The 10,438-nt window shown below is 37.9% G+C and overlaps 1 protein-coding gene across 3 annotated transcripts in view; it reads right to left on the reverse strand.

Moving 5' to 3' along the window:
- Positions 1-869: 869 nt before the first annotated feature.
- Positions 870-10,438, reverse strand: part of NXPE3 (neurexophilin and PC-esterase domain family member 3) — a 21,279-nt gene continuing 11,710 nt past the window's right edge. For 2 of the 3 annotated variants that reach the window (XM_085319300.1, XM_085319312.1), the window contains 3 exons: positions 9,271-9,344; positions 6,112-6,318; positions 2,813-5,179 (listed from right to left, as the gene is read on the reverse strand). In XM_085319300.1, coding sequence (XP_085175426.1) covers positions 4,629-5,179; positions 6,112-6,318; positions 9,271-9,344 — 832 coding nt within the window. In that variant the 3' untranslated portion in view covers positions 2,813-4,628. Of the gene's footprint in view, positions 906-2,812; positions 5,180-6,111; positions 6,319-9,270; positions 9,345-10,438 lie in introns of those variants that run through there. The other variant, XR_014897610.1, reaches the window with a different exon arrangement.

The raw sequence follows: 10,438 nt of genomic DNA on the forward strand, positions 1-10,438 counted from the left end.
TGGGACAGGCCTGTAGTAGCTCCCTTCTTCCTCCCTCCTGGCCCTCAAACCCCCACCACCCCCAGCCCAAGAGGCTCCCAGGCTGCACCACACACAGCTTCTCCCTCCCTCCCTGCAAACCCCCAAGTGCAGCTCAAGGCCTCATGCAGCAGCAGGGATGCAGCCCTTCAACACACCAACTTACTAATCAGATCTCCCTTTAGTAAAATCTCTAATTTTACAAGTCACAGCGATCGCTGTGCAAAATCACCACCTGTGATTTTTTTCTTCAACTTCTTAAAGTACAAACTGTTTGGTTAGACGCTAGGGAAGCAATACCCMCACTGCCTYRGCTCCATGTTCTTCACACTGCTGTTTTCCCCTGGCCAGATGGGTTTCTAAAGCCCTTAACCTGCTTCATAATGCAGCCATATTGCTTTCTTATGCATCAGGCCTGATGCATGGCTAACAGGAAACATCACGCTTTTCAGCGCTAGGTCTTATGCCAACCTTGTGCTGCTTGCAAACATTGTTCCTCTCCAAACACACAGCATTTGGGGGGGGAGGGGGGCGCGGAAGAAATCTTTTCAGTGTGATTTTAATCTCTCAGCTGTTGTGTAAAACTTCCACCCAACAGGCAACACAAGATGTAATGGTGAGGCAAAATTAAGGGAAATATGACACACTTCTAAGCAATTTTAAAAATAGATAGGAAAGTATGTGGGGTTAGATAAACAAGATACACAGAGACTAAATCAGAGAAAATGGCTTTAATAAGAGAGCAAGAGACTTGCCCATTTCATTAGGAATTTTTTTTATTCTTTGAGTATTTTGGTGATACAAATATTTTTTTTTTTTTGATCACACCTCAGGAAAAAAGAAATCATGAGAGCCGTCTTTGTATTGTAAGCACTTCCATAACATATCTATATTAGGAAAAAAGAGATTGTTATTTTTCTAATATACACAGTACTTCACTGTTACTAGCAGATGACAGTCTTCCAAATAGCTTAAATATACATAAGAGTGCAAGACTAAGCATGAAGTTATCTGAACTTAGCAAGTAAGGGCTTTATAAGATAAATATGCATTTGTGATTTAACTTTTTTGCTGTTACTTGAACTATTTTGAGTGAAAAGTTATTTTAAAAAACCCTTCTGCAACAAAAACAAAGCAAAAACCCTAATACCATCACCCTTCTCAGGAAATGAGTTTAAATCTTCAGTTTTGCTAAACATACAAATAGAAGTATCATCTTTAGTACATACGAAGGTATACAGACACTTCTAAGTTAAAGTTCCCATTTTTGAAACTCACCTTTAATAATTAAAAACATTGAAAAATGGTAATTTGAATCTCATAAAGCAAAGGTGCAATAGTACATAATRGATGAAATTAGAAACAGTTGAAAACTTAAAGATAATGTCAACCTTTGATTTTTAGCCTTTCTTTTTTACCAACAATTAAACAAATGTTTTCACTAATAAACCTACCTAAGACAATAAAAAGATTCTGAAAGTGATCAGAAGGGGAAAAAAAAAAGAAAAAAGAAAAAGAAAAAGAAACCACTGTGCAGTCTCATCTGTAAAACAGAGATTAAGCTTCACATCAACCATTTTATAAATTGCTCTGAAATCTTCCGATGATCACTGTAAAAATATGAAGTCTTTTCACTGGTATTTAAGTGAGCTGAGTATTGAATAATTAAAAAAAGAAAAAAAAAAGAAAAGAAAAAGGCAAGGAGGATCTTGCTCCTGAAAGGTTAATAATCAAAAGGCTCAGAGTGGGAATGCAAGTATCTAATACAATTTCTTCCCCTCAGCTGAAGAAAATGGGAAGAAATAGAAAACAAGGCATTGAAAGTCTCATGACAGATGAATTTTTACATGTGAAARAAGATATCTGACAAGCCAGAAATTCCCTTCCAGTCCTGTTTCATATTAATAAACTTGGGRAAAAAAAAATAACCAACAGCTTAACCTAAGTCCCCATTAAAATCCATTTAGAAGCTTAAAAGCTTAAGGACAGAAACTGATTTTAAAAATATATTATTGCCTGTGATATTTCTACAGACAGTACATATACAACTGGTGCAATTTGCAACAAGAGGAGAACAGAAACAAAAACATGTTTACAGTTCAACTGAATGACATATAAAAGCATAGTGTCTCCAGCCTTCAACTTGTTTTAACATTAATAATTCTTCAGTTTCTCCCCTTCTCCTTCCTATTTCTGGGCCCAAAATAAATTTAATATTGATCCTCATTCCAAACTAACTAGCAATTTCTTTCAAGTTCATGACCTAAAAGTTAAACTGTTATTAAAAAGAATTAGTCAGAACCTTAACTAATTAATAACTAGAACCTAGTTAACCTAAAAGAGAGATTCTACCAGAAGCTGATTAGACATTGTTGCAAATAGCAATCCTATTCTTTCTCCATCAATTATCAAAACATTCAGAGATTTGTTCCTATCTATTTACTCTTGGTAGCTAATAGCTATAAATAGTTGCTGTTAAGGTACAGTAGTGAACACTGCAACATTCAACCCACAGCACATTCACACATGATATGGCTTTATGAGGAAAACCAAAGGGCTAGTCCAAAAATTAAGYAGTTTCCTCCAAAGTCTAAAGTATCTTCTGTTTATTAACATTATTTGGATAGATTTRTTCTTCAGGATGAAAGCTTTACACTCCACCTATTGTAAAAAACACACCTGGAAAACATGAAAGGTCATTTTGCATTGTGGTGGTTTACCTTCCCAGACCTGAACTGGTGTGGTCTCTTTTTAGCGTAGGATAAATTTCCATTAAAATACTAAAGTTAAAAAAAAAAAAAAAAGTCAATGCTAGCTGCATGTATCCGTCTCATCCTGTCATTTTTAAACCTTTTAAACTTAGTAAGTTTATAAGCAGATCCTAAAAGCATTTGTTTTTAAAACAGTTCTCAATTGTCCTTTAAAATGAACAAATAGCATAAGATACTGTCCCTGTAGCTGGTAGCATTAGTTCGCTTCAGGTTTCAGCGATAAGAGCACAATCTCCCTAAACACAGGGCAAAATCTGGCAGAGTAAAAACACACCTAATATGATGACATTTCAATTACTCCCACCAATTTATCTTATTAATTTTCATCTTCTCAGTTTGCTCCCAAAAGAATCAGCTTTCATGTTCTCTTTAAGCATGATGAGCTTCCTCAGAAGCACTCCATTACTGTCTTGACACATTTCTTAGTAAAGCCACTGGCAAAGACTATCTTTGCCTTGAGCAGGATCAGAAATAAAACAACATAGAACACATCTCTGTTGCTTTTTTTSGTGGGCTGAATTTAATCAAAACACTAAAACAAAGTGCAATGAGTTAAAACTATAGACAGATTCAATCAAATTAGCAGCAAAAAACACCACTCCAAGAGGCCTCAAAACCTCCAACTTTACTACTGGYAAAATAGCAAACATTTACAAAGCATCCACATGGAAGACAACACTGGACATGTTTGGCTTTGGGGTAGGTTTTTGTTGTTTTTTTACCCTCTATAYTGGCAGCAGTGAAGCTGATGAATAAATGATAAAAGAATCACTGAAGGCAGGGGGAGGGGTGGAACGAAGGAGAAAGCTGTTGTATGACCTTGACACTAGTGTGTGACAGGCTCATACTGTTAGTCATTCGCCAAACATTGTCAAGTGCGTTCAAGTCAGTTGGCTCCTCCACACCAGATGTAGAAGCCCAGCTTCGCAGCAACATAACAGAATAGGTTCATCTAACACAGAAGTAAACATTCTCRTTAGGAAGTATCTTAAGCTTTGAGTGGGCATACCTGCCATTTTAATTTGATCTTCCAGAAACTACCTGAGACAGTGCCTTCGCTAAAATAGTCATATACACATTTGTTCCTTACATATAAAGCAAGAAGTAGACAGTGTATCAAAGCTCAGATGAGACACAGTAGTACAGGAACCCAAACTAAAGTGCTGGGTATTTGCATTATTTAGCAGCTACCTGAAAACATCAAGTGTGCCTGATTAGTGTGCTCTATTAAATTCCAATAAACACTCTTGATGACTTGATAAACATTACAGACATTTTAATTGTGCTTTCTTGATTGATATTAGTAGTTTTAGGACAACCCCTCCAGACTTCTAACTGGGGCTTTGAAACAAGAAGAGACATTGCACACTGTGCTTCACTGACATGTGACTGGAGGAGATGTCCCTCCAACCCTGGAATGTCAGGAGGAAGACTGCTCCCAGAAAAGTCTCTTTCCCAGGTTACAATACTTCTGGGCAGCAAGACTCTGGCAACAGAATCAGTGTCGTACAGATTAAGTACGCAGTGCAGGTAACTAGTGAAGCTAAGAACCCATGTACTTTCCTATCATATCTTACCAATTTAAGGAACTGTCTAATAATCTGAGATATGAATGATAAGGCTGAAAGGAACCAACCTTGCAGGAAGATATGGCCTGAACAGTCAGTTCCTCTTCACTGTCTTTCAGAGCTACCCAAAGCTAAGGGCAGCCAACTGGCACTGCACACAACTGCAAAAACCAGAGTTTCTCCACATCATCCAGCAGAGATTGCTAGCTCTGACAAGGAGCAACTTCACCTCAGCTACAGCAAAACATGATAATAGGGATACCTAATTATGCTAAGTTTGTAGAGGACATACATAAGATAGAAATGCATCTATCTGATTCTTAACAATGACTTCTTTTGGGTGCAAGTTATGTGGCAAATAGTGAGCCAGAGACATCTCCCAGGCRTCCACAAAGTGCACAGCAATTCCTGAGAACATTTTCCTCATGACAGAGTCAAGCTGAAAGGAATACCAGTCGCTATTGAAGAGACTCACTTCTGGCCCAAGCTCCTGAACATTGGCAGTTCGAATGACAATTACAGTCTTGGGGCTACGATCCAGCAGTTGAATAATTGATCTGCGAATGTTCCTCAGCCGCCGGATATACACTTCCACAGGAAAAGTGCTGAAGTGGGACCATATAGTTATGGCTATCACAGTGTTTCTGCCTCCCACAATGCCATTCAGCTCATTAGCAATATAGCGCAGCTCACTGCTGAAGACTGTTGTAAAGCGAATGGGCGGCCCATGGCAGCGGAACTTCAGTAGGATATTGCGCTTCAGGTCCACAGACATGAGCGGGCCCACGTTCTTAGGACTCCCCAGGTTAAATTCCACTAGATCTAAAAACCCAAGAACAAGTATTAATTTTTCTCTCTCATGCCACCTTGCACTATGCTATGGCTATGGCCATAGGGCAACAGTAACAACAGACAAGGGAACACAAACATAATATTCAGCACCCTAAAACAAAAGAGAACGTGAGCATCATACATGTGCTAGCTACATATTTCAGAGTGGAGCTGATGTTGACGTTTGCAAGATAGCAGCTTCACCAGGATGCCAAGGCCTTTTACTAACTTTCCAGCTTGCTTTTCTTCTCTCTTGTAAAAAGGGATCTTTCAAAGTAAGTCCCTTCAGTCAGAGCTACCCTCTGAATCCAGTGTTAATAGGAAGCCTTCTGGCCACTTTGGGGTTCCATTAAATTCAAAGCCTACTTAACCTGTAGGCATTAATGATTCTCGAAGTCTGCATTTCAACAAAACTTAACTGCTTGCAGGGGCCAGGGAGGGATTGGGAACGACAGAGTAATGTCTAATTGCCTACTGAAGCTCTGTTATTTAAGGAAAAGCTAGAAATAAGGGAAATGGAAGAAAGAGCCCCAAACCAGCCAACATTAACACAAGTCAATTACTACTTTGCTCCAAAGTTACTGTGTTTTGGAGCTCCTGCAAGGCCTTACACAGGTACCGTGTGCCACCTGGTGGCAGGCTAGCTCACAGTGCTAACAGCAGCCTCCTTCACTGATGGCACTTTTTATAATGACAGCTTTGAAGTTAAGTTGGGGCCCTCTTTCCAAAGCAGTTGAGCATACATTTACAATATCCACTCAAAAATATGACCGACTGCCTTCCTGCCAGCACCTTTGATGTTTTGACTTTCCTCTTCCTTTATTTTGCCATTAGCATTCAAAAAGACAAACTCTGCATCTGAGATGTAAGAAATAAAGCTCCRCAAATGCCTTACAAGGACAAAACCAAATAAAAAAAATAACCTGGAACAAATCCTGTCAGATATTCAAACCACTGCCTTATTGTAGAGTCTCCAAACAACTGGATTACTTTTCCATGTAAGCACTTGGTAATATCCTCTGACTYGTTAAAGTGATGGATCCTGTGTGTTCTGGGCTTCCAGAGGTCTTGATAATAATAACCAGAAGGGGAAACATTGGGATCTTCAGCTTTGTCCATATCGCTTGAATCTAGAAGAGGAAAATTCTTTTAAGTTAACATACAACAGCAAAAATAGCCTCCATAACCTTCATGGGCATATAGCCATTGATATATGAACACTTTCCCTAACTTAAAGCAAATCAACAAAAATATACCATACARATTAAAAAGCTCAAAGCATCTCATTTCTTTGCAGCCCAAGTACTTTTCCCYCCTGTTTCTGCAACAACACTCACAATTACTGACAGAGCTGCTTGGCCACTTACAGTTTAAGTTAACTGCTATCTCTGATGACAAAAAAGTAAAAACCAACACCTGCCATGTTTTGCACTTTAGACAGAAGTGCCCAGTCTTGAGTGCAAAAGGTAGAGGGGAACACGAGCTGGAAGATCAGAAGAGAACGTATTTCTCCCAGTCTCAGTAGGACCCCAGAATCCCCAAGCCTYGCTATTCCTCTGCTGTCAGTACCTGTAGTCCTCTCTGCCAAAGTGCACTTCTTCCCTCTAGTGGCCAGGAAAAAGAAAGAAAAAAAAATCCACCTATGCAATTACGCACATACTGACACTCCTGCTCCATCCACACACATGGAAAAAATGAAGTCTGAATAGTAAGGACTCCAAAACTAGGAAATGCCAGTGCTAAAACTATCGATAAGAATTTTATATGTGCCCCTTGTACATATGAATTATGATAGTCTTTAATTCCATAGATTTCAAACTTTCTCTGCTACAGATCCCTTTACCCTTTCTCTGCCTGGGATAAGCAGTCTGAACATAAGAGTTCTCAATGGCTACATCTACAGCAGCAAATGGAAGAAGCACAGAGCTGTTCCCTCACACCAAATCACCAAATCCAGCTGCATGGTACAGCCATGTCCATCAATTTAAACTTTTAGATACCTTAGCATGGCAACTACTTATAAAGAATAGTCTTTGGCATGTCCTAACTTGCAACTATTTGGAAAGGTATAGGTTGCCATAGCAAAACAAAAAACAAAACACAAAACACAGGGGACCATTTTAACTATGTAAGAGTACAGGCAGCAGAGTTCCAGTGCCTAGAAGCATCCTCTAGTACATGCTTAAATTATAGCACAGATGTAGCCAAAATCTCTAACCACACATGCACAAAAAAAAGAAGAAAGGACTTTAGGCATCTTTAAACATCTACCACTAAATGGCATTTTTAGACTTAATAGTTTTATGCAACCTTCTATCGTGTCCTACATGAGTAGATCTCAGCCTTCTCATGGGGATACTGTAAAAGCATACTAATGCTGTTTGCATTGCTCAAACTATATAATGAGTGCCACAGAAAGAGCCCTTACAAAAATGTTAATAATTTTATTTTCAGAAAATTATTTAAATACTATGAAGTAAATAAGGCACTAGGCTGAATGAAGGAAGATAAAAAACCTCTGATTAGTGAAATTCAGTCATCCAATCTGAATGAAACAGGAATCCTATAGGGAAAGGAAAAACCCTAGTATATGATTAAAGACTAACTCATAATGTAAATTCACAACTTCACTTCTGTTTGTTAAGTTTTGATGTAAGGAGTGTGCTTTTTTAAAAAAATTTGATTCTTAGATAAGCTGTATACATATATAAAATTAGAACAGCTTGTTGGCGCCTCATAGTAAACCTAACACAATCTCATTCTATTTTCAGTATCTTATCAGTTCTGCTTCAGAAGTTAGAAAGTCATTACTTTCAGATTTTAGTTAAAAGTTCCAATCTGAATAATAAAAGCAGAAACTTGTATTTCAGAAAAGGTACTAGTTAAAAAACAGGCTGTGATATAGCAGGAGGGAGGAAGAAAAGATAATTTTGACACTGTTTTAAAAATAAGCTTTACTATGTTTCCTCCGAAACAGAAACGTGTTTGCAACAAATCAAATGGCAAAGCAATTAATTTAACTATGCATCTGTCCTAAGAAATCTAAACATTCACRACCATTATTCCATGGTATTAAGTTTATTGTATATAGACTCTTCTGTTGGAAGGAGTTTCCCTGAAAAATACTGTGCCTTCTTTATCAACATTTTCTAATCCATCATTAATCCTCAGGAAATGCAGGCAGGCATCAACCTTGGTAACTGTGCCACCAAAACAGAAGGGTGATACCATTAAATCTTAAATTAGCATTAGTTTCTAAGAGGAAATAAAGAAAAACTAAGCAATTGTGTGGGGTGGGGAGGGAAGACCTCATCCAAAGGGAGAAAAGAGAAAAATGTTGCTGGCCTAATAACAGCGCTCTACCTTTTAGTGTCTGCAATAGCAGAAGTAAGAGATAGAGATGCTGTAGTCTGTTTTCTATTAAGACTTTATTGCTGAGGTCAGGAACTGTATCTTTTAACATTTCCTGCAGCCTCATAGAAAAACAGTTTGAAAAACTTTCAATTAAGTAGGAATTCTCTGTGTATCACATATTTTGTAGGGCTTTATTTTATAGGGGTATAAGACAATTAGGTTTTTTAAGTCAGTTAGGTCCAATTAGGTCGACAACTGTAGGTTCCTAGACCCTGCGGTAACACTAATGATGATAATACTTATTGACAAATTACGAAAATCTATTACACAAAATTCTTAGCAACAGAAAAATTATGAAACAAAACCTCAAAGCTGGTTTGGTAGATTAACTTGAGAGTATATGAGCAGTTATAAGACATTTTACATCTCTGAGTAAATGCTAGAAGAAAAAGGCATCTCTGGCAAGAAAATAGCAAACTYGGAATTTTTTATTTTCCAAAAAAATCCTGTTAAGCTACATAATTTTAGACGCACTCTGTTAATAATCCTGAGCTTACATTACATTACAGTAACACTGAAATACCTCTGTTTTCTCAATATGAATTTAAACATTTATTTCTATTCTTTACTATAAAAACAAAACAATTTATTATTAACTCATGACTGTTGGGTCTTTTTATGATTTTAAATATGAATTAAAAACAAGAATCTTACAAAGTTTACTTTACCTGAAAATGCCTTGGGCTTTACAATCACTGAATCAGGTCCACTGGGKAATATTGGCCTTTTGATATTCACATCACTTGAACAAAAATTGAAATAATAATAATAATATAGTAAGGCTGTAGAATTTCAATGCACATTTTTACTAACACAAACCTAGATAAAGCAATATATCAAGCTATCAGAAGTCTGTTACRTGGGGGGTTTACCGCAAAAATGAGAAATTCCCCAGCTTGTGGTACATGTACCTCTGCCAGGAGGCAAACCACTTGAAAAGGGGTACACGGCAGCAGCAGCTCCCCGCTCTGCCTGATCTCTGTARGTGCTTACCACAGTAAATACCTTTTTGAGGTAGTTACCACTTTTGGCCTCGCTTGCTCTGCAGCACAACACAGAGCTTGCAGCAGCCCAGCACCACCAAGATCTACAATTCCAGCTCTAGGCTATGCTAGCACTGTGTGACCTGCCATAGCACCAGTCAGTGTCCAGCCAACTTCAGAGATGACCATCAAGAAGATCATCTATTAGTACAGCAATTTACTGCATACAGAAACACCCACTCCCATCTGGGAACACCACCAATATCAGCCATATTTTATAGCTGCTATCTAAAAGTCTTTCCCAGTCAAATGTACACACTGCTGAAATTCAAAATCCTCCTATGCTCCCCCCCCTTTTTTTGGGGGGGGGGGGGCAAGACAGTAGCCTATAACTACGTTTTTGACACTACATGGTAGTCACCTCAATTTAATTTCACCTGACAGTATTGACAAAAAAAAACAGTCCTGTTACGTCTACCTACACACTAAAGATTAAAAAAAAAAAAAAAGACTACTTCAGCTTGAGACTTTATATAACATGCACAAGCTATTTCCTTTTATGCATCTACTGCTCAGTAGTTTGTTTTACCAATTATTTTTTCATGACTGACGTAAAGTGATGCCTAAGATCTGAAGGTCATACTGAGCAACAAGAAACACAATGCAGCGTGTTTAAGATGACCTTTGTCATTAACAGTTTGCRTAAAAATAAGCTTAAGAGCTGATTTTTTTTTTTTTGAACCAGGTAGTTCAGACTATCAAAACAAAGTCTCAAAAGTATAGTTGTTGGTACTGTAAGCATAGATGGGGGGAGGGAGAAAAAGAGAGAGAGAGGAGAAGGAAAAAAAAAAAA

The sequence above is a fragment of the Rhea americana genome, unplaced genomic scaffold (assembly GCF_003343005.1).
Source record: "Rhea americana isolate MKP2758 unplaced genomic scaffold, rheAme1 scaffold_118, whole genome shotgun sequence".
Classification (NCBI taxonomy): Eukaryota; Metazoa; Chordata; class Aves; order Rheiformes; family Rheidae; genus Rhea; species Rhea americana.